At 50.3% G+C, this 23244-nt stretch overlaps 1 protein-coding gene and 1 pseudogene across 1 annotated transcript; both read left to right on the top strand.

Moving 5' to 3' along the window:
* LOC118588799 overlaps positions 1-10417 on the top strand; it is a 52648-nt pseudogene extending 42231 nt beyond the window's left edge.
* Positions 10418-15567: 5150 nt separating this feature from the next.
* Positions 15568-20795, top strand: LOC118588697 (CD177 antigen-like). Its single transcript, XM_036195282.1, has 7 exons — positions 15568-15606; positions 15762-15799; positions 16605-16713; positions 16766-16826; positions 16916-17083; positions 17341-17459; positions 20661-20795. The coding sequence occupies exons 1-7, from the start codon at positions 15568-15570 to the stop codon at positions 20793-20795; spliced, it is 669 nt and encodes a 222-aa protein (XP_036051175.1).
* Positions 20796-23244: the final 2449 nt, after the last annotated feature.

Below are 23244 nucleotides of genomic sequence, written 5' to 3'. Positions count from 1 at the left end.
TTGCCTCTCTGACTATAACCCCAGGCACTCACCTCTGGTCCAGATGCGGTGTTAATCTTTTTATCCAAGTAGATGGAAAAGCCTGAAGACGTCGGCTGGATGTCACTAACGCCAAGGATTCCTGCCTCAATTACCACAAGAGATGGTGCATAAAGGGTGCCAACCTGTTAGTGTTTCTGATTCATGTCCCACCAGGAAAGGGTTTCCCAGGGCATGAGCTGGGGAAGCCCCTGAGGTGTATTTGATCTCCCTGTCCAGGTCCACAAGCTCTGGACTGCAATAGTGGGACCTTAGACACTTTACAGAATATATTGGATCTGCACCTGAGCTGGATAACTGGCTGGAAAACCTGTGAGGCCGACCAGGAATGCCAGGAAACATTGATGCTAATACAGAATGGTAAGAAGAGGCCCTGCCCTTCTCACTAGCCCCTCCCACTGCATTCCACTCCCACTGCATCCTGGGAATGATCCATGGCACTGGAATCTAGGACTCCTTCATGATCAGATGAACTCCCTCCTGTGCCCGGTCCCTTCCTCACCAGCTTCTAAACCACCTCCCACTAGGATAATAAAGGTCTGTACTAACAACAGCCTCCCTCTTTTTCCAGGACAAGAATTTCACATGGTTCTCACTAAAGGATGCACTAGTGATTCAAACAGAGAGGCTTGAATCACCAGGCATAGGACAGGCCCCGGAATCTCCATAATCACCTATGTCTATGTGTGCTGCCATAGGGACTTGTGTCTAGCTGTCTACAACTAGAAATCTTTGGACCCCACCCTCTGGCACAGGTATCCGAGTAGGCAGATCCCCAGAGAAAGGAAGAGGTTGTCTGGAGGAAAGACAGGGCTGTGGGTGTAGAAATAAGTACACAGGGGTTATTCACTTTATTGTAATTTATATATATATTTATATATATGGTGGTACTGGGGATGGAATCCAGGGCCTTGTACAAACTAGACAGGTACTCTACCACTCAGCCACATCCCCAGCTCCTCACTGGGGGATTCTAGGCATAGGTTCTACCACTGAGCCACACCCCCAGCCCCTCACTGGGGGATTCTAGGCAGGGGCTCTACCACTGAACCACACCCCCAGCCCTTCACTGGGGGATTCTAGACAGGGGCTCTACCACTGAGCCACACCCCCAGCCCCTCACTGGGGGACTCTAGGCAGGGGCTCTACCACTGAGCCACACCCCCAGCCCCTCACTGGAGGATTCTAGGCAGGAGCTCTACCACTGAGCCACACCCCAGTCCCTCACTGGGGGATTCTAGGCAGGGGCTCTACCACTGAGCCACACCTCAAACCCTCACTGGGGGATTCTAGGCAGGGGCTCTACCACTGAGCCACACCCCAGCCCCTCACTGGGGGATTCTAGGCAGGGGTTCTACCACTGAGTGACATCCCAACCCTTGGGGCTGTTTTAAAATCAACTCTACTGGCTGGCAGCCTGTTAGCTCCCTCCACCTTGGCCTTGAATATTTGCACACCCTCCAGGTTCCTACTGTGTGTCTCTTCTGCGGTTCCTTCCTGTATCCCCACACTAGCCTTGTCTATGTGTGCCTCATTAACTCCCCTGTAGGTTTTCTGGTGCTGAACCACCAACCCAGAGAGGCCTTGCTCCCACCTTGCTCCTTCTGCTTCCTCTAAGGCTGATTTGGAACCCTGATGTCACAGTTCGTGTATTTCACACTTCCTCTTCCTGTTTAATATGAGCCTAGAACATTCCCTTCTTGTTGCCTGGCATCGAAAATAGCTTCAAATGGTGCTTTGCCTTTTTGTAATCTGAAATAGCTTGAGAACAGGACAGTCTTCTTTCCCTTGGTTATTTGACAAACACAGGGCGCAACTGGGATGGGGGGTGGGGGCGTAGAGAGACAGCTCAGCAGTTAAGAAACCTGTTGCTCTCAAAGGACTCAAGTTCAGTTCCCAGCACTCACCTTGGATGGCTCACAACAAGACTAGTTCCAAAGATCCTGAAGCCTGGGCACCTAAACACATATATACAAACCCACCCCTCACCCTCCACCGATACACAAATACACATGAATAAAAATAATAAAGATAAATCCTTTTTAAAAAATAAGTTTGGCGGAAAGTCTGTGGTCCCTCTGGGGTATCCCTTCTTCCCTATCTAAGTTCATGTCTCTTGTCCAGCCTGGGAAACTCCCTGCAGACCCCACCTAGGAAAATAGCACCTCTGGTGTTCCTGGCCTATCCAGAGAGACTGAGGCATGCTCGGGGAATGAGTTGAGGGTCCTCTGAACCAAATCCCGAAACCTCCCACTGTCCCTTACTGTATCTGCTGCTTCCAGTGCCAGGGAAGCTGCATTGCCCACACTGCCTTTCAACCCATGGTTGTGAGAACGCCCCTGAGCAGGTCTGCCCCGCAGGACCTGCTACAGTGGAGTCCTCAGGCTCAGGGGAGGTAAGCCTGGTCAAGGGGACCTTGGGAGAGTGGGCTAGGCATTGATATCGGAGTGTCTGGAGAACAAGGGTAAACTGAGACAGGGTATAAGACCCAGAGCAGAGGAGGGCTTGCCTCTGAGGCTTGCATGAATGAGCCTTATGTCAGTGTTTCTGTCTCTCCCCATCTCCTTTCCTAGAGGGAAGGTACAGGGCTGCATGCCACAGGCAGGCTGCAACCTGTTTGATGGTACCAAGGCAATTGGACCTATAGATGTGCGTGAGAACTGAGGCCCCCAGTCAGGTGAGTTTCTCATAGGAAAAAAAGGCAAATCATCTGCAGTGCAGCCTGGGACAAGATGGCCCTTGTGGGGTGTGGGACACTCAAAGCTATCCAGCATGGCTAGCCAGTCCAGAGCATCAGTCACTCAGGTGTGTGCAAGCAAGTCAGGGGCTGTGGGGATTCTCCAGGGAGGCTGTAGCAGCAGCATTGAAAGATGTCCATGTAAAGGAGAGAGGGGTGTGGCCCAGGAGAAAAAAGCTTTGAGGGAGCTTTAAATAATTCTGGGACAAGTGAGCTCACATGGCCTGTACTTGTGGAAGAACAGGCTCAATGGGAAAGTGCCTGGTTCACAGCCACCTGCTTGGTTGTCCCCATTCTACACACCCAGACCTGCTGTTATGCTGGGTCTCACAGTTCATTTTGACCGCCTCCAGTCTCTCCATCACCTTCTGCCATCCTCATCTATGATACCCAGCAGCCTCACTCCATTGGAAAGAAAATCAGAGAGAGAATCAAAGGGGTTTGGGTATGGCAGAGAATGCAAGAGTCAAGTGGGGTCTCCGGGCCCAGTGCATTCACAGGCAGCCACAGTGGCATTCACTTGGGAGATGGGGCGGCAGTGGAGCTTCTCGGAAGGGATGCAAGGGAAAGAGAAGCTATGGTAGAGCTGGAAAATAGGTTTGGAGTCTTATCCTCCCTAAGCCTATGGTCTTGTCTGTCCGTGCCTGGGTCTCCTAATAGGCCTGTGTCGTCTTAACCCTCACAGCTCAAGGAGAGAATGTAGAGGGACCTAGGGAGATGGCCCAGCAGAGAAAGTACTTGACACAGGGCACGAAGTCCAGAGTTTGAAACCCCAGCACCCATGTAAAACTGAGCATAGCAGCACACATCCAAAACCCTAGACCTGGGGTTGAAACAGGGAGGGAAGAAACAGATGAATTCCCTGAGTCCCCTGACTGGCCAATCAATGAGGTCCGGGTTCAGTGAGAGTCTGTGTCTCAAAAGATAGAGTGAAGATACCATCATCAAGCCCTGGCCTCCACATGCTTGTGACACACCAAGCACGCACACATGCATGTTCACAACCAAGCACACACACACACACACACACACACACACACACACACACACACGTGCTCACACCTCCATACACACACATGCATGCACACACAAATAAAAACTTCAGACATTTGAGTGGGTTCCTCAAATGTTCCGTTTGCATTTTATTTATTTTTTTTTTTTTAGTACATTTACTTATGTGTGTGTGTTCATGTGCACACACATGGCCACGCTATGCAAGTGGAGGTAAGAGAAAAACTTCTTCCACTGTGTCAGTTCTGGGGATCAAACTCAGGACTCAGGTTGTCAAGCCTGAGGACAAGTACTTTAACCCCCTGTACCTTGTTTGAGTTTTAATCTGTCTGCCCACATTGGTTGACTTAAGGACTTGAGTTGGTGTCAAGGCTTCATGTAGCATAGAGGCAGCTTAGGGTGGCTAGCCGAGCCCCTAGAAGTCAAGCTGGAAGACCTTCTGCTATGGGTTTGCTCCTCCTGTCCCAGGTGCTCAGGTATTAGAATGCAGGAGTGGGCAAGCAGAAGGCCTAAGGAAAGTGTCATCGCTGCCTCTGGAGCGGACAACCGGCTGGCAGACCTGTAAAATGGGCGAGGGGTGCCAGGAAACTGTCTTGCTCATAATGAAAGGTGAGATGAGAGCCTTGGTGTGAGACCCTTCCCTTCTGGCTCAGCCCCACCCCCACCCCCACCCCATTCTGCCTGGATTACTGAAGCCACATTCCTAGTACCCAGCCTCCTTCTAGCTCAGCCCTCCCTGATCCCCAAGAGTTCTGCTAGGAATTTCCGTAGCCATGCCCCCAGCTCCCAGCTCCCAGCCCCCAGTCCCCAGCCCCCTCTTCTGGCTTAGCCCTCCCTCTGGGAGTTCAGCCTGGAATTCCTGAAGCCATGCCCCCAGCGCCCAGCCCCAATACACCATCACATCACCAGCACATACCCCCACCATCCAGAGGCACAACATCCACCATCCCTACTCTTCCCATCTCCCTCTCTCCTTCCAGGACCTAAGGTAAACTTGGTGCTCACCAAAGGTTTTACAAGGGACATAGACCACAAGCCCCAAATCACTGAGTTCATTGCAACCTCCCCAGCTCTGGCATTATGAGAGTGCCCACCCCAAGCTCTTTGCAACAAGCACTTTGCCTACAGAGCCATCTTTCCAGCACACTAGGTGGCTTTTCTGATGTTAAATCACCTCAGACTGTCATGGTCTGACCCTGCTCATCCTGAATAACCCTTTTCTCTATGCTGGGGTTACTCAAGAATGCCTCCTTTGACTTTGTCACATTTCTTCTCCCTAAAGGATGCTGGCCTATGACTTCCCACTGTCCTGACCTGGTGTTTGTCAAACGGAGTATGAGATGGTCTTCTCTGGAACATTGGCACCTTGTCCTCCTTCACCATTAATAAACTTTAACGTCACTGGTACCTTCCAGGACACCCCCTTCCATCCTTGACTAAGTCCACATCTCTGTCCAGTCACACAGAAAAGACACTGTTGGTCAGCAGGCTCTGGCACTCAGGCCTGGGGCCTCTACAGGTCTTTCCTGCCTTCAGGCATGGTGCCCCCTTAGGACACAGAATTCCTGTCCTTGAGCCCCCATGAAACCCAGAGAGCACTGAGGAACTTCATCACTGCCCCTCACTGTGTCTGTCATCTCCCAGGTTGGGAGAACCTGAGCTGCCCACTCTGCCTTTCTAAAGATGGCTATAAGAATGCACCCCAGCAGGTCTGCCCCACAGGCAGCTCACACTGCTACAGAGGAGTCCTCAGCCTCAGGGGAGGTAAGCCTGGATGCAGGGACACAGTGGGACTGAACATGGTAGGCTGGGAGTGGAGACCAGAGTGTCTGAGAAGAAAGGTAAACTGAGTGAAGGAATGAGCTTCCAGGAGTGTGGGGCCAGCCTCCCAGAGCTGGGCTTACCTCTGAGACTCCCATGATCTGCTTGTGTGTGAGCTCTGTGTGTGAACATCTCTGTCTCTCCCCTCTCCTCCTGTTCTAGGAGGGCTCATCTCCAATCTGAAGGTGCAGGGCTGCATGTCCCAGCCAGGCTGCAATCTGCTCAATGGCACCCAGACAATTGGACCCATAGATGTGCATGAGGACTGAGGTCTTCAATTAGGTGAGTCGCATGTGGGAAAACAAGGCGGAGCCCTATACCGAAGCCTCCAAGCGGAAGGATACCCCACACCACCAGCAGAGGCTATCCATCCCAGCCATTTAAATGAGATCACTCTCTCAAGTGTGTGCCAGGGAGGAGATTCTCCAGAGGGTGCTGGAGGTTGGGAGGTGGAGGACCAAGGAGAGACTGTGGCCCAGGGACAAGGGACCATTGAGAGGAGCTTTAACTGATTCCGGGCCAGTGACTAGTGATATGGCTTAGTGGGTATAATCCTTACTGACCCGAGTTCTGTCCCTGAGACCCACATGGTGGAAGGAGGGAATCCACCCCAAGTTGTTTTCTGCTCCCCACTTGTGTGCCGTGGTGTGCACATACCCACAGCTCATGAACAAGCAATAAAACATGAGTCTGGCCCAGGTGAGCCTGTGGGTGTTAGAGATGAGGGGTGAGTGTGAGGAAAGTTGGGGTTCCATGCTGTTGTCAGTGCTGTGACAATGACAACCCCACAGGGTTCATCCTGAGAGCTTCTTTGTAGAGAGCTGCGTATAGCCGCACCCTAAAGATGGCGCTGGCTTCTACCCTCTGCCTTCCCGATGGCAAACACTCTTTGTGGTAAACAGCTCCTTATTTGGCTATGGCTGGATTCGTGTGTTGCTGGCATATGCGTGGACCTGTGGACAGTGCCCACGTGGCTGTCTGGGGTTGGCAGCCCAGACCTACTTAGGTGCTGGGAGAGGCTTGCCCTGGCGAGAGACAACGCAACTAACAAAGGGTTCTGAATAAACTGTATTAAGGAGAGTCCCGTTGTTGCGTCATCCTTGCTGGTTGAGGCAGGCGGACACTTCTTTCTGATTGCATCTCTTTTTAATTCATCATCACCATGCATTCATTGCAGAGTGGTGGGTTTCATGATGGCGTTTTCATTCATCTGTGTCATGTGCTTGGACCTCAGTTACCCCTGGTCCCCTATTTCCTCTTTTGCTAGGTCCTCTCTATTCCCCAGAGAGTCCCCTTTCTTCTTTCACATCGTAAGTATTCAATTTTAGGGGTTGCATGTGTGTGCGTGAATGTGTGTGTATGAGTGTATGCGTGTGCATGTGTTCTAACAGGAGAGAACATAAGAAATGTTTGTCTTTCTGGATCTAGTTTATTTCATTTAAATGTAATGATCTCCAGTTCCACTCATTTTGGGTTTTTTAATGACATTTCTTTCTTGTTCTTTTAAATTTATTAACATGTATTTCATTACTATTAATGTAATGCACTTACATATTTGTGAGTGTGATGTGTATATGATATATGCTCACCTGACTGGCTGGCCCAGACTCCCCAACAGTCACCTGTCTCCACTTCCGAATGCTGAGATTTTGTGGGATGCTAGGGACTTGAACTCAGGTCCTCTTATTTCACTGTAAGCACTCATGCACGCATGAGGCTTTGGGCTCTGCCCCAAGTACAAAGTAAACCAACAATAGTAGCACACACCTGTCATCCAGGCACTTTAGAGGTAGAGGCCAGGGGGATCAGATGTTCAAAGTCATCAAGTCTGAGACTGAGCTACATGAGACCCTGTCTAAAAAAAAAAAACAACAACTCCACTGTGTATGTATTCTGTGTATTTCCACAAGCCTGACTTGGGGTAACCTTGGGTCTCCAACTTCTATTAGACAAACTCCCATTGTCTCCTCCATCTTCAGCCATCCACACCCACAGCACTGGAGACCCCAGTGCCCTTACTTCATAGAAATGAAAATTGGAGGAAATCAAGGGGGCTTTAGGTATGGGGCAGTAGGCAGAGTTAAGCAGGGACTCTACAGAGTCCCCACGATGCACTTGAGTGTATTGCCCATTACAAACAGGACAGAGCACTGTGGGCGTCCTCAATAATGATAGCAAGGCAATAGAGAGCCATGGTAGGGAAAGAAGATCCAGTAGGAATCCTGGCTCACCTGGAAGCACAGTCTGCCTTGACCCTGTCTCCATGTCCTCATCTGCTTGTGTCTCTCTAACTTTAGGCCTTCAAGAGAGGACTGAGTTCAACCAGCATTAATCTTCATGTTGGCTGGTTTTCCCAAGCTAGATCCGGGGACTTGAGGGCATGGGCTGGATGTCACAGGCACCAAGGCTTCCTGCCTTGAACAGTATGAGAGAAGATTCTGGAAGGGTCCACTTGTTGCTGCAGAGGGATTTGTTCTCTCTCCTCTTTATAGCTGCAGAGGCTCTGAAATGCCAGCATGGGACATTGGAGATCACAAGGGATGTATCCCAGCTGCTGCCCCAATGGACAGCTGGCCAGACAACCTGTGATGTCGGTGAAGGCTGCCAAGTCATGCTGATGATGATAGAGAATGGTGAGAAGGGCCTTCTGGGTACAGACACGCCCCCTTTCCTGGCCCTGCCCCCTTAGCTCTGTTGGTCAACTACCCTGACCTCCACCTCAGCCTGTTTCTATCTGTCCAGGGGAGAAGGTGAATTTGGTTCTTACCAAGGGCTGCAAGACTGCTGAGGATCAAGAGGCCAAAGTCACAGAGCACAGGACTGGCCTGGGGCTGTCTGTCACCTCCTACACCCAAGTGTGCCTCCTAGGAGACCTCTGCAATTACCTGTCTACCACAGCCCCTCTCTGGGCTCCACCCCCTGTGACAGGTGCATGAGGGCATCAGGGGAAGCTGGGTGCTGGGGAGAAAGGCAGGGTGCCAGCTACTGAAGTGCATTTTGAGGGAAGATGTTCATTTACAGACTCTCCCTTGCTGGACAGCACCCAGCCAACTCACTTCCTCCACTTTGCCAGCCCTTGCTTTCTCTACAGCCCACAGTTCCCAGTCCCTCCTCTTCAGGGCCCTTCCCTCTCCTTCTGATTCCTTCATCTGCACTTCCCTGAGACCCACAACTCCAAACTCCCCTGGCTGACCTCTTCTAGCAACCCTGAATGAAATGGATTTCCCTTTAAAAAAAAAAAAAAAAAAGATCTTATTTTTAGGGGGGTGTGTGTGTGTGTGTGTGTGTGTGTGTGTGTGTGTGTGTGTGTCCAGAAGAGGACATTGGGTGCCCTAGAGATGGAGTTATAGGTTGTTGTAAGCCTCCCAACATGGGTGCTAGGAGCCACATTTGGGTCCTCTGCAAGGGTGTTATCCTTGTTTTATTTATTTTACATCCTGGCCAAAGTTTGCCCTCCCTTATCTACTCCCAGCCCCTCTCCCCCACCCTGCAATCCACTCCTCCTCCATTTCTGTTCAGGAAAGGCAGGCCTCCCATGGACATCAACACCACATGCCACATCAAATGGTGGTGAGACAAAGCCCCTCCCCATGTTTTAAGTATGGAGCCAGCAAAAGAGTCAGAGACGGCCCCTGCTGGCGCTGGTGTTATCCATTCTTAACTGCTGAGCTATCTCTCCAGCCCCTGGGCCATTTTGTCTTTTTCTTTTCTTTTATTTAATTATGAGTGGGGGCTGCCCACGCCCACCAGTGAGTCTGTGGAGTACAACCCACGAGAATCTGTTCTGTCCTCCAACAAGTGGGTCCTGGGGATTGAACTCAGGCTGTCTGGCTTGGTGGCAGCTTCTTCACCTGCTGAGCCACCTCACTGACCCCCTGGGTGCATTTCCTGCCAAACTCCCAGCCTCACACTCTAATCCTGAGCAGAGTGGCTTTTCTTGTATATTTCCCCACTTTCCACATGGCTGCCTTTGGTTCATTTGGGACTTTTCCATTTCTTCTTCCTACTGGACACTGGGTTGGGGCCTTCCACGGTCCTTGTCTGGTGTTAAACTGGCAGGCTTCGTGTTTCTGTGTTCTGGAATATTTTGTTATGAGGGGATTTTTCTTAACTATTTAGTAAAAGTTGTGAGTAAAGCCACTGGCTGCTTCTGCGCCCCCTCCTCCCTTACTCAGTGAAGTCTGTGCTCTTCCTACACCCAGTCCCAGGGTCTCTGCAGGCTTCCCCTGTCCTCCTAATCACAGCCCCAGTTCCTGTAGTCAGGCCTGCCTGAGAGGAGCCCAGGAGGGCTTGCTAGGGAAAGTGAGGCACTTGGGGGTACTAAAAAGGTATATCTGATCCAAACCCAGAGCTTCCACTGCCCCTCACTATGTCCTTTGCCTCCCAGCCCCAGGGACCACACGCTGCCCATGGCTGTGAGAATGCACCAGAGCAGGTCTGCCCTGCAGGCAGCACACACTGCTACAGTGGAGTCCTCAGCCTCAGGGGAGGTAAGCCTGGATGGAGGACCCTGTGGACTGAACATAGTGGGCTGAGAGTGGGGATCTGGGTGTCTGGGGAGGAAAGATAAACTGAGTGAAGGAAAGAGCCTCAAGGAGTGTGAAACCAACCTCCCAGAGCTGGGCTTGCCTCTGAGGCTCGCATGACCTACATGTGTGAGGTCTCTCTCTCTCCCCCTCTTGTCCTATCCTAGGGGAGATCATCTCCAATCTGAGGGTGCAGGGCTGCATGTCCCAGCCAGGCTGCAACCTGCTCAGTGGCACCCAGACAACTGGACCCATGTATGTATATGAGGACTGCTGTCCTTAGAAGTGTGAGAAGCATATGGGGAAAAGTAAGCCACACCTTACACTGTGACCTCAAGGCAAGATGATACTTATGGGGTGTGGGACACCAAAAGTTATCAACTGAGCCAGCCACCCCAACATTTAAAAGAGCATCATCCTTTCAGCCATGCACACAGGAAGTAATTCTCCAAGGTTAGAGCAGGTTGGGAGGTAGAGGGCCAGAGAGAGGTGTCCTGTTGAGAGAGGGAAGGAGTGTGGCCCAAGAGCCCTTTGGGGAGAGTTTTAAATAAGTTTGAGAAAACTGAACTTGGGTGACCCGTCCATGTGGGAGGTGAGATGTAGGGAGGACAGTTGGGGTGCAGAGTGGTCACCCTGCTACTGTCACCGTCCTGGCAACTGGCCAGGTTCCTTCGGAACACAAGTGTTTATTTCTGATTACATTTCCATGCACCCTGACCTCTGGTCACCCCAGATATCCCACTTCACTTAGGTGAACGGCCCCCCATTCTCTCCACCTCCTTTCATCCCATTCATGAGGCTGTAGAACTCCAATGGCCTTGCTGCATGGGAAAGAAAATGTAAGAATGGGTGGCTGTAGTTGGAATTCCAACTTTGGGCTTCCACCCAGCTCCCAAATAAAGACACTGAGCATCCATAATTAATAATAAGACTCTGCCTTAGCTTAGGCTTGTCCCACCAGCTCTTTAACTTAATTTAAACTGTTTCTATTCATCTATGTTTTGCATCAGGGCTTTTCACCTTTCTTTTTTCTGTTTGTGCTACTTTCCTGCTTCCTCCCTGTCTGTCTGTCCCTGGTGTCTCTTCTCTTTCTCCCCACCTCTCCTCCCCCACCCTCCACCCCCCACCCCTGCCCAGCCTAAATTCCTCCTCCTACTTATTCTCCCTACCTGGAAGTCCCACCTATACCTCCTCCCTTGCTATTGGCCATTCAGCTTTGTATTAGATCAATCAGATGCCTTACGCAAGCAAGGTAAGATAGCAACACATCTTTACATAGTGAAACAAATATCCTACAACATAAACAAATGCAGCACACCTTCACCTAAGTAAACAAACATTCCTCAGCATGAACAAATGCAAACATCTTTACAGAGTTAAACAAATATTTCACAGCATAAACTAATGTGGCACATCTAAGGGGCCTCCTGGGCTGCGTGGGGGAGATACTTCAGCTTGATCATTCTGAGCTGAGGCAGTTCTGAATATGGAGCCCACAACTGGCAGAGATTGACAATGGTGTCAAAAAGAGCTTTGTCAAGGAGGTGACTGGTCTTAGCTTTCCTGGTAGAAATGGTTTGTCAGGGACTGTGGAGAGTGTAGACAGATTTTTCTTTTGGGGCCACCAGCTCACAGAAAATGGCATGGAGACTTATTAATTATGAAAGCTCGGCCTTAGCTTAGGCTTGTCTCTAACTAGCTCTTATAACTTAAATTAACCCATAATTTTTTATCTATATTCTTCCACATACTTGTTACCTCCTCTCTTCATTGTGCTCATCCTGGTTGTCCCCCATCTGGATTGGGACTCCACCTCGCTTCTTCCCAGAGTCCTCTCTCTGTCCAGAAGTCCCACCTATACCCCCTGCCTAGCTATTGGCCGTTTAACTTTTTATTAAACCAATCACAGTGATACATCTTCACACAATGTAAGGGAATTCCACACCTTAGGAGAAGGCTCTGTGGGTAAGAGCATTTGCTGTGTAAACATGAGGACATGAGTTCAAGTCCATAGCATTCACCTACAAAGGTGGGCATGGCCACACACACACACAAACACACACACACACACACACACACACACACACACACACACACACACACCTATAACCCAGTGCTGTGGGAGGCAGCGACAGAAGACTCCTGCTGATTGCTATCTCCAGGCCAGTGACAGACACTGTCTCAAGGGAAGGAATAAGATGGAAAGCAATGGAAAAGGACATTTCACATTCTTCTCTGACACATATGTACACACACACACACACACACACACACACACACAGAGAGAGAGAGAGAGAGAGAGAGAGAGAGAGACAAAATCCCATACACATAAGAGTAATTTTTTAAAAAAAGAGAAAACACATTCCACATACACTATGCATACCACACAATGCACACAACAGCCTCACAGATGCACGACACTGTGCTCCATAATCCTGTCTCATGCATTTTGGATCCTGTGTTCCTCATATACATGGAAATCCCAGAAACCTCATGTGCCCACGCCCCCATAGAACCCATAGTGCATTATACACACAGCTCATGGTACAGGCCACACACAAGCTAAATACTGACAATACAGAACACCCACCTCACCCAACACACATACAAAGCTACACCACAAATCACACATCTGCACATGTGCACCCCTCACATCCCACATAGCATACATACATAGAAACCCCATGCAAGCTGCATAAAACACAGTCATTAACCTGCAGGTAATGAGCTGTTGGCATTGGAACCAAGCCTTGGAGGAGCATTGCCATCCCAGGCTGGGTTCAGCTGGGCAGTTTAGCAGACATTTATTGGGGATCAGCAAAAGCCAGTGGCAGATGCTAGGAGCACAGGATGTGTCAGGTGGGGAGGTGTGGAGGAACGGAATAGCTCATGCAAAGGTTCAGGAGTGAGAGAGATTTAGGTGTGAGCTGTGTGATTGCCCAGAGCAGACTGTTTTGAAGATGAACCAAAGAGTTAGATCATGGAAGCCACTGCCCAGCCGTTAAGAACCTGTAGTCTACATCAGAGAGAAGAGGAGTCCCAAATACCATTTGAATGTCAAAACCGCAGTTCCCTGGACCTCTTAGACCAGGCTGAGGAGGGTGGAGGGAATGCTCTGTGACACTGGGGACAGGAGCCTGTGAAGTACCTAGAGGTGGGCCATGTGCCTGTCACATTCCATGTCTGTACTGACACACCATTGGTCACCAGAACCCTGCTTGGTCCTTAGGGAGGCAGTGCTTGATTAACAGTGATGCTCTACTGCCTCCCCTTGCTGTCCCCAGAGGACATCCTCTGTCTTCCATTAGTCCCTGACACTGTCATCCCCCTAGCCTTAAGGTCTGTGGCATAGTGATCAGGCAGAGAGGAGGAGGATGCATCCATGAAGAAGTAGGAAGGCCAGGTCACATGGGAGCCTGGGGGCCATTTTAAGACAACAGATTTTATTCTGGGGGAGAAGGGGACGTAATAGAAGCTTCTGCCTTCGCAGGGCTTCTCGGGGTTTCTCAGAGGCCTGACATGATTGCCTTATCCTTCAAGTGGACACCAGTTATGGGTGGTAAATAGGTGGAGGAGAAGTGAGGGGGCTCAGAGAGACCCATGACAGTCAGGCAACAGCTCTGGGGTCTTGCAGCTGGATCTTACAGCACATTCGAGGTGGTGACAGTGCTCAGGTTCTGCAATACTGTGCAGCATAAGCCACAGGGTTTCCTGGAGAAGGCAACATGGGCTGGAGAGAAAACGTGGATGAGAATCAGGTGGCTGTGCTCCTTGTGCTATAGGGGAAAGGCCACCTTTGAGCAAATGGGGAGGGTGTGGAGGGGTGGAGCAGGGAGAGTGCACATCTGGTTTGCAGGAGCAGAGCAGCTAGAGCTGCTCATTTGTCACCTGCGAAAGGAGGAAATGGCCAGCACCCCACTGTGAGCCATCGAGAAAGGTGGGGTGCTAGTGGACACCCAGTCCCAGCTCTAAGAATTTCTTCATTACTGGGTACTCGACATTATGTGATGATCATGTCAGGTCCTTAGGGAAGGCCAAGTTCAAGGTCCTCAAACTAGACTGCTGTGCTCAACCCTGACCCTAAGGGGACAGAAAGCCTGAATTCTGAGTCCAGCTCTGCCACCTAATGCCTGGTGACACTGGGCAAAATCCTCAGAACTTACTGCTCTGCTTCCCTGCCTTGAGATGCTGCCACTTGCTGTGGGTTGTGGTGGGGAAATGAGACAGCCCAGTCAGCAGTGAAGATAGGGCAGCTCTGCAATCCCAGTGCTCCAGAGGCAGAGGCGAGAGGGCTGCCAGCTGGAGGCCAGCCTGGACCTCTCAGCAAGAGCTCTCTCTCAATCTCTCTCTCTCTCTCTCTCTCTCTCTCTCTCTCTCTCTCTCTCTCTCTCTCACACACACACGCACACGCACACGCACACGCACACGCACACGCACACGCACACACACACACACACACACACACACGGGGGACACAGTAGAGTCATCTGTGGAGAGTCACTTCTGTACCCTAGCACCCAGTAGACCCAGTGCTCACCAGAGGTGGATCCAGGGATTGTTTGTAATCTAGGGTTTCTCAGTCCAAAGGAATGTCTTAGTCTGGGGAGATGGCACTGTGGTAAAGGGTCTGCAATCCTAGGGCTGAGGAGCCCTGGGCTTACTGATTAGTGGGTCAAGTCAAATGAGTGAGCTCGATTTCAGCAAGAGACCCTGTAGAAACGAGTTGAAATCTGAATAAGGAAAACACCAGGCATTGACCTCTGAGCACACACACAGGCACACACACACTTGGGCAAGCACCAGTACACATACACGCACAGAAAGAGATGGCTCCAGGCCTCCCTCCGTACTATTCTAGTGTGTAATCTGGCTTCCCTTGGGTTGCCTGCTCACTAATCATGACACAGAGTTTTTCTTACTAATTATGAAAGATCTGCCTTAGCTTAGGCTTATCCCACAAGCTCTTATACCTAAAATTAACTCATTTATGTTCATCTACATTTAGCCTCGTGCCATTTTACATTTCTATCATTCCATATGTCTGACTCCGTCCATGTCTCCTTGGTGTCTGGTGTTCACTAGGTTCATCTCCTCCTTCCTCTCTCTCTGCCCAGAGGTCCCGCCTATACCTCCAGCCTGGCTAATGGCCGTTCAGCTTTTTATTAAACCAGTCTCAGTAATACGTTTTCACACAGTGTTCAAGTATCCCACAGCACTAACGAGGACGTGAAAGCTCATGGGGAGTAGAGAATGGCTGAAGGGGAGCCAGCTGTGGAGGAGCAAGCCTTCCTCGGGAGCCTCTGAGAAGAGCAGGTGTTCAGGGAGGAACAGGGTGAACAGAGCTGCAGACTTGGAAGCCTTGACTTCTGAGTCCCTTCTTCATCCAGACAGGGAGGTCACAGCCAGGGCACTGGGAATATACTTCAGGATGTGATGTTCTCCCTGAAGCTACAAGCTGCAGGGACAGACATGGTATGGTGGCTCCCTGACTCTCACAAACCCTACTGATTTTCCTCGCCAAGATATTCTGAAATGTCACAAGAGAATCTTATTTAAATTTGGCAGTGGCTTCACTAAAAGACCATTTTAATGGAAATCATTTGCGACCAAAGAAATGACATGAGGAGATATGCCAGGAGACACTCTTGATACTAGATGTAGGTATGTGAGATGAGATGGACGGCACCACTCCTGTACTGGCCAACCCAGCCCTGACCTGGATTGTGTTCCCTGCAGTTCCTGCCCAGGTCCCCTCAGGCCTGGGCTCTCCTCTCTCTGTGACTTGTTTTGTTTGGTCTTGATGGGAGTATATGAGGAAGCCCTGGGATATTAAGGGGGAAAGCCCTGGGCTTGCTCCCCAGTATCACATGAACTGGGTGTGGTAGCACCAGCCTGAAATGGCAGCATGGAGCTGTGGGTGGAGACAGTCAACTTCATCTGCTGCTGTATAGGGAGCTGCAGAGCAGCCTGGACTGGATGAGACTCAGGACTGGGGAAGAGTGCAGACCTGGGGAGGAAGGATTAAGGAGAAGAGGAAGGATGGAAAAGAGGAAGGAAGGATGCTGAGTGCCCCATTGGGACTCTGCTAAGCCACTGAGTCCTTTTGCAGCTTTACAGGGAAGTGGGAAAGGAGAGAAGCAGACCACAGGGAGCCAGCTGTGGGTGTGAAGGGCAGAGTGTGGAGAGAAATCCAGCAGGGTAGAAGAGATGGTAAGCAGAGTGAGGCTGTAGCCTGTAGGAGGGGCTCAGGGCAGACTGTGGAGACTGGTCAACAGGATTTGCATGGGGCAGGGCAGAAGGAGCCAGGCTTGTGCTTCAGGCTTTGGCTGACACAGAACATGCTGTGTCCCATTGTCACTGGGGATTGTGCTCTCCCCGTGATTAGGAACATCAGGGGACCCAAGAACTGCGCTGCCAAGCCTGGCCATCCTCCCCATCCAAGCCTGGCTTTCATTCTCATGCCTCTTAAGTGAAAAATCTCTACTACGGAGGAGCAAAGGCTCAGGCATTCATGAAGATAAGGCTACCCACGATTTCAATATGTATGGCGATGAGTTTCCTGATGCAGGCCATGTCCAGGTGTATGCCAATAGACCTGGAATCTGGGCGCCATGTGTGAAAATGCTGTGAAAGAGATCTGCACAATAGTGCTGCCAGCAGCCAAGTCCTACTTGACTACATCAGTATTTCAGGTTTGGGATCTGGGCACAGAGACTTGAGAGATCTGCCTGGGGCTGCAGCTGAGAGCACACTGTGCAGCCACCTCCTCCTCTCTCCTCAGCCTCCTATCAGTCAAATAGCAGCAGGTGTCCTGTCTGCTTGCACTATCAGGGCTCCTGCCGCCAAAACTTTGCCTTCTGTCCAAAGGACACTGGTTGTTATGACGGTGAAATTGCCATTGAAGGAGGTGAGTGCTGGAGGCTGCATCCCCAGGATGAGGGAGACAGAGGCCATGACTCCAGGGACTCAGCAGGAGGGATGGGGACTGACCCCTGGGTGTGAGGGGAGAGGTCAGAGGTCACTCTGCTATAGCAGAGGGAGTGTGGATGGAGTCTAGAAGCCTGGGACTGAGGGAAAAATTCAAGACCTGGGCTCCTGCATCCATAGAAGGAGGGCTGGAGCCTGAACTCCTGGGTATGAGGTTTTTTAGGTTTCCTGAACTATCCCTTCCTTCCCTTTGAACCTGACTGGATCTTCATCTTCTAGGTGGGGTCAATGCCAATTTTAGCATTAAAGGATGTCTGGACGTGACTACTGAAGTAATATTTAAGGCAGACGAAACACTTGGGATCTTCAGCGTCTTGGAAAACGTGAACTCAATGACTGTAAACTCATTCTCACATATGTTTGTCCCTGTCACCCTGGCTTGGGTGTTAGGGCTGGGGCTCTCCTTAGCCCTTTGTCTGAAAGGCTTGGTCCTCTCAAATGAACCCATTTTCCTGTGATTCCTAATCCCTATTGGCTGCCCACACCCTTCCCTCCTCTGACATCATAACCTATGACCTTACACTTGAAAGCTTCAGCCTGAGCTGTCCTGGTGCCATCAACCCTCACCACACATCTCTGACTCCTGATATTTCTACAAGGGAGGCGCTGAACTCACTGTGCCCCAGAAGGGACATACACATTTCAGCACACATGTGAAATAATAAACTCACTGTTTTTCTCTAAATACTGGGTTTCTCTATGTGACCAGCTGAACACCAACAGTGGGATCCATTGAGAGACCCCTCTGCCAAGGCCTGGCCTCCATAGTGCTGTGTGACAAAATGTTTCCTGGGGAGACTCAACATACACATCTACTCACTGCAGATTGGGACCCCTTGGCCAAAGTCCAACGTGGCGAAGCGATCCACTTTACATTGGAGTTACTTACAAGAAAATGTTTGGGTCAAGAATTACTTACAGGAGCAGTAATGACTCAAAGACAGCTCTGACCGACGCCCACCCCTGCATGAGTGACAGCCCCAGAGCTGGGATCCTGGGGAACAGCACAGCCTGCAGGCAGCTCCCCAGGCTGAGGGTGTCCTTTCCAGGTGCCTCAGTTGGTCTGCACCTCTTGCAGGCAGCTCGTCTGGGTTCTGTCTCCTTTGTAACTTACTGCTTGCCCTGGCTGAGAGGGGCCAGGGGATCTGGTTGGTTGGTTTCAGGGACTTCCTGAAGCTATTTTGAGGTATTTAGCTTCCTGCTTAAGCAGCTGCCCTGATCAGGGGATCAGAAAACTAAAAATGTGGAAGTGTATTCCAGTGGACCTGGAATAATGGCTGCCTAATGTCCACATCTGTGACATTGATCTCTGCAATAGAGTGATCACCAGCCAAGGCCTACTTGACTTCCTCCTTTTTTCCAGTATGGGATCTGGGGACACAGAAATACAGGGATCTGCCTGTGTAGCTACATTCTCCTCTCTCCCCAGCCTCCACTGACCCAGGAACCATCCAGTGTCCTGTCTGCTTGCAGTTCCTGGGTTCCTGCAAAAAATCATCCTGTTGTGGGAATTCCCTCTTCCTTGGGCTATCTGTGCTGGACTTTGAGATCCCCCTGCCTCTAACTCCGGGGTGCTGGAATTAAACGTGTGCACCACCATATATATCACTTTATTAAGGTTTCTACTGGGAAACAGACTCACTAATACAGAATAAGGTAAACCCAATTGCAGAGTCCTTGGAAAGCTGGGGACAGATCATGCTGCCTGCCTGGTCTTCACCAGCCTGAGAGTGCAACCCCCTTTCTCTTCCCTTTTAAGAGGTCACCCTAGGCAGACAGGAAGCATGCCTCTAAAGGGCCTGACAGTCCAAGGTCATTGACAGAGCAAATTCCCACAACATCATCCCAGCTTTCTCTTCTGTCTTAAGAACCCTGGTTGATACACAATGAGATCGAGGGAGGTGAGTCCTGGAGGCTGCATCCCCAGGATGAGGGAGACAGAGGCCATGACTCTGAGGACTCTGCAGGAGGGATGGGGACTGGGTCTGAGGCAGGAGGTCAGAGACCTGGACTGCTGTAGCAGAGGGAATGTGGCTGGAGTCTAGAACCATGGTTCTATATGAAAAATTCGGGACCTGGGCATAGACTGCTGGGTCCATAGAAGGAGGGCTGGAGCCTGGACTCCTGAGTATGAGGATTTTCTTTCTTTCTTTCTTTTTAATGTTTCCTGAACTATACCTTCCTTCTCTTTTCTCATGACTGGATCTTCTTCTTCTAGGTGGGGTGAAAGGCATTTTCAGCCTTGATGGATGCCTGGTATTCTCTACCAAATACTTATTGGGGTTGCCAAGATTCAACTGGGGTCTTCTCCATGATGGAAAAGGTGAAGTCAATGACTGTAAACTCATTCTCACATATGTTTGTCCCTGTCACCCTGGCTTGGGTGTTAGGGCTGGGGCTCTCCTTAACCCTTTGTCTGGAGGGCTTGTTCTTCTCAAATGAACCCATTTCCTGTGATTCCTAATCCCTATTGGCCACCCACACCCTTCCCTCCTCTGACATCATAACCTATGACCTTACACTTGGAAGTGTCGGCCTGGGCTGTCTTGGTGCCATCAACCCTTACCACACATCTCTGCCTCCTGATATTTATATATGGGAGCCACTCTCTTACCCTGAGCCAGAGCAGACATCCACACCTGTGAAATAATATTGCTTTTTCTTCTCCAAATACTGGGTTTTTCTCTGTGAGGTGATGGCAGCACTCAGTGGCATCCTGTGCAGGGACTAGGGAGTTGTCCTGGCCTAGCTGCTTAGCGAGGCATATGTCATAGGTTTTTCAGGTTAGAGTCTATGGCTCCTGGAGCATAATGTGCCTTCCAGTTCCTGAGAGACCCACATGCTCTGTGGGAAGTGAAGTGTTCAGGACACTTTGTGTTTCTCTGCCTAGTCCCTTAGTAGTCAAGGAAGCATGCTTGACCGTCAAGCATGGAAGCTTCACAGGACAATTGGTCTTAGTTTTTAATTGGTGTACCCTGTACAGCTTACACACTTCATTGTATCCTGACAACCACAACTGTCTTGACCCTGGCAACCGCCATGACATTCTCTCTCTGATAAGGCGAGAAAAAGCCTGATTGCTCTCAGTAAAGTTTCTGTAGCCTCAGAGTGGCTGTGCACACCCTACCAGTCTAGCTTAGGTCCTCTGGGCCATATCAGGTGAATGCGTCCGGGGAATAAGCAGTCACTTAAGGCATTGCCTCCATGGTGCTCTGTGACCAAATGTTTCCAGGGGAGACTCAACATACACATCCACTCACCCCAGATAGGACACCTTGAGAGAACACAATACAGATACCGCCAAAGTCCAACGTGGCGAAGCGATCCACTTTATATTGGAGTTACTTACAAGAAAATGTTTGGGTCAAGAATTACTTACAGGAGCAGTAATGACTCAAAGACAGCTCATGACCGACGCCCACCCCTGCATGAGTGACAGCCCCAGAGCTGGGATCCTGGGGAACAGCACAGCCTGCAGGCAGCTCCCCAGGCTGAGGGTGTCCTTTCCAGGTGCCTCAGTTGGTCTGCACCTCTTGCAGGCAGCTCGTCTGGGTTCTGCTTCTACCAGGCAGCTGGTCTGGTCTCTGAGTCTCCTTTGCAATTTACTGCCTGCCCTGGCTGAGAGGGGCCTGGAGGAACTGGTTGGATTCTGGGACTTCCTGAAGCTGCTCTGAGTTGTTTAGCCTCCTGCTAAAGGAGCTGCCCTGACGGGTGGAGTGTTTCCACCTGGCTACGCTGTTACACAACACTCCACCCCTTCCTCTGGCTCTTACATTTTTTCACCCCCTCTTCCACAAGGATTCCTGAGTCTTGAAGGGGTGACTATAGATGTCCACCTAAGATATAGGCCACTGTGCACAGTAACAGTCATTGATTCTCAGGAGCTTCACAGGTTGTTGAGTTGAGGCTGCTAACAACTGATCAATGGGTGTAAACACATTTTGAACGCAGTTTGATGGGCACATCACACCCATCTAGAAAAGCCACAGAAGTTGCTTCCTCATTGAGAACCTATGACCTCCCCAGCTAAGGTGTTCTCCTGGTGTACCACGTGTGAACTTCCTCTTGTGGAATGGACCTTACATTCACCCCGAAGGCTTTACCCCTAATCACAAAACCACTATTGAACAAGCAGGCACATTCTGTATGCATTTGGTATTTCAGCACTCAGGGTCCACAGCTGTGGTGATATTTCCTTTGTACTCTAATAAAGCTTGCTTGAAAATCAGAGGGCGGAGCCAGCCACTTGTTAACCATAGAGGCCAGGCAGTGGTGACACAAACTTTAATCCCAGCATTTGGGAGGAGGAAGAGCAGGAGTTCAAAGCCATCCTGAGATCCAAGAAATTGATCCAGTCTGAAAGAGAAACAGAGCCAGTTGGCAGAGGTTTGGTTTTTTGGTTTTTTGGTTTTTTGAAGTTTTTTGTTTGTTTGTTTGTGTTTTTTGTTTGTTTGGGGGTTTTTGGTTTTTCGAGACAGGGTTTCTCTGTAGCTTTGGAGCCTGTCCTGGACTAGCTCTGTAGACCAGGCTGCTCTTGAACTCACAGAGATCCACCTGCCTCTGCCTCTCGAGTGCTGGGATTACAGGCGCGCTCCACCACTGCCTGACGTCAGTTGGTAGAGGTTTATGCACTTGGGATCTCATGCTTTTGATCCCAGCACTAGGGAGGTGGAGACAGGAAGTGATATGCCTAGACAGAACAAGGAATATAAGGCAAAAGTACACAGGATTTGGCCCTTTTGGGGCCTGAGGATGCGGTAGAGGTAAGAAGTCTCTCTAGTGGTTGCTACTTTACTTCTCTGATCTTTCAGCATTTACCCTGATATCTGGCTCTGGGTTTCTATCTTAATTAAGACCAATTAAGATTCGAGCTCCACCAGCAGCCTCTATGGCTCCTTCCAGCACTGTGAAAGTCAGCCAGCAGGTTGAGGGTTTCCAATCAAGTCCCAGCTTAATCTCTCCATGTCCTGCACTGTCTTTAGCAACAGGGTCCTACTGTCCATGTCCAGATGCCTCTGGCTGTACTATCCCTCGTATCTGAGACAAAAATCCTTCTCAACCATTCCTTGGAGCCATCATGTCCTAATTTTCATTCATGAGGTTCCTGGAGCTGGTGTTCTCTTATTGCTTAGGTTCAGTACCACATCTTCTGTGGGGGAGGGGAGGTCCTCCATGTGTTTCCCAGTCATAGACTCCTCCCCATCCTTATGTTCTCAGTCTATGATCATATGGCTTACTTGTCCTCGCCTGTAGCTGTAGCTCTTGAAGGGCCTCCAGCCGGCCTGGGCATGACAAACACAGCTCTGGCAGGTGGTGCCCCTCCCCCATTCCCTCTGTCTTGCTAACAACCGTTAGATCACATTCCTAAAGCTGGACTCCAAGGTCTACTCCCTTATCTGGCCACTTCTTCCTCCTGAGGCTGACTACCAAGGTCCAGCTATCGAAGTATTGAAGTCCGGCAATCAAAAGTCCCCTTTGGCTCACTTAATTAACATGTCCAATTAAAATTGAACACCTCATCTTAACTCGAGGATTTCCCCTTTTACCGTTATAAGCCGCCATTTTCCTAGGGGTCACGTCTGTCTTCTCTCTATCCAGAGACAGTCCTACATCCCTCTGGGACAAATAAGACTTCCTCCCTCCCCTGCTCCCTTCCCCTTCTCCCTCTTCCTCTGTCTCCTGTCTTTGTCTCTTACTCCCTGCCCTCTGTCCTTCTGGGGCAAATACATCTCCCGTGTGCTGAGAACTTGGTCTTGGGGTGTCTTGTGCTGATACTGATCCTCTTACTGATGCCGTCCATGACTTGCATTCAGTCTGCAGGACACCTCATCATCCCAGGTTTCACACATTCTGACCTTCATTGCCAGCCTTCTCCATCCAACAGTGTCTAACTGGTGAGTTTTCCCTAAACTTGCCACATCCCTACACCTCTGATGAACACACTCTGTTTCATTAGGTGTGGTTTGTAAGCTCGGCTTTCACATTTGACGATTGCCCCTCTCCCCTCTGAAAATCCTATGGCAGGTCCCAGATTTGTTCAAGGCAACTGTGCCCTTTCTTGGTGACAGAGTCTGGATGATGACTCCTTCCCAGAGATCTCCTTATCACCTCTCGATATTCATG

Source organism: Onychomys torridus, chromosome 1, assembly GCF_903995425.1.
Source record: "Onychomys torridus chromosome 1, mOncTor1.1, whole genome shotgun sequence".
Lineage (NCBI taxonomy): Eukaryota > Metazoa > Chordata > Mammalia > Rodentia > Cricetidae > Onychomys > Onychomys torridus.
The sequence above is the reverse complement of the archived record's forward strand: the minus strand, read 5'-3'. Positions and strand labels throughout refer to the sequence as shown.

What these genes read in the sequence shown, in the direction of transcription:
- LOC118588697 (XM_036195282.1), top strand. Translation starts at nt 15,568, where the DNA reads ATGTTCTCCCTGAAGCTACAAGCTGCAGGGACAGACATG. An exon ending in AAGCTGCAGGGACAGACATG is followed by an intron (nt 15,607 to 15,761) that starts GTATGGTGGCTC and finishes TGACATGAGGAG; the next exon opens with ATATGCCAGGAGACACTCTT. An exon ending in CTGATGCAGGCCATGTCCAG is followed by an intron (nt 16,714 to 16,765) that starts GTGTATGCCAAT and finishes AAATGCTGTGAA; the next exon opens with AGAGATCTGCACAATAGTGC.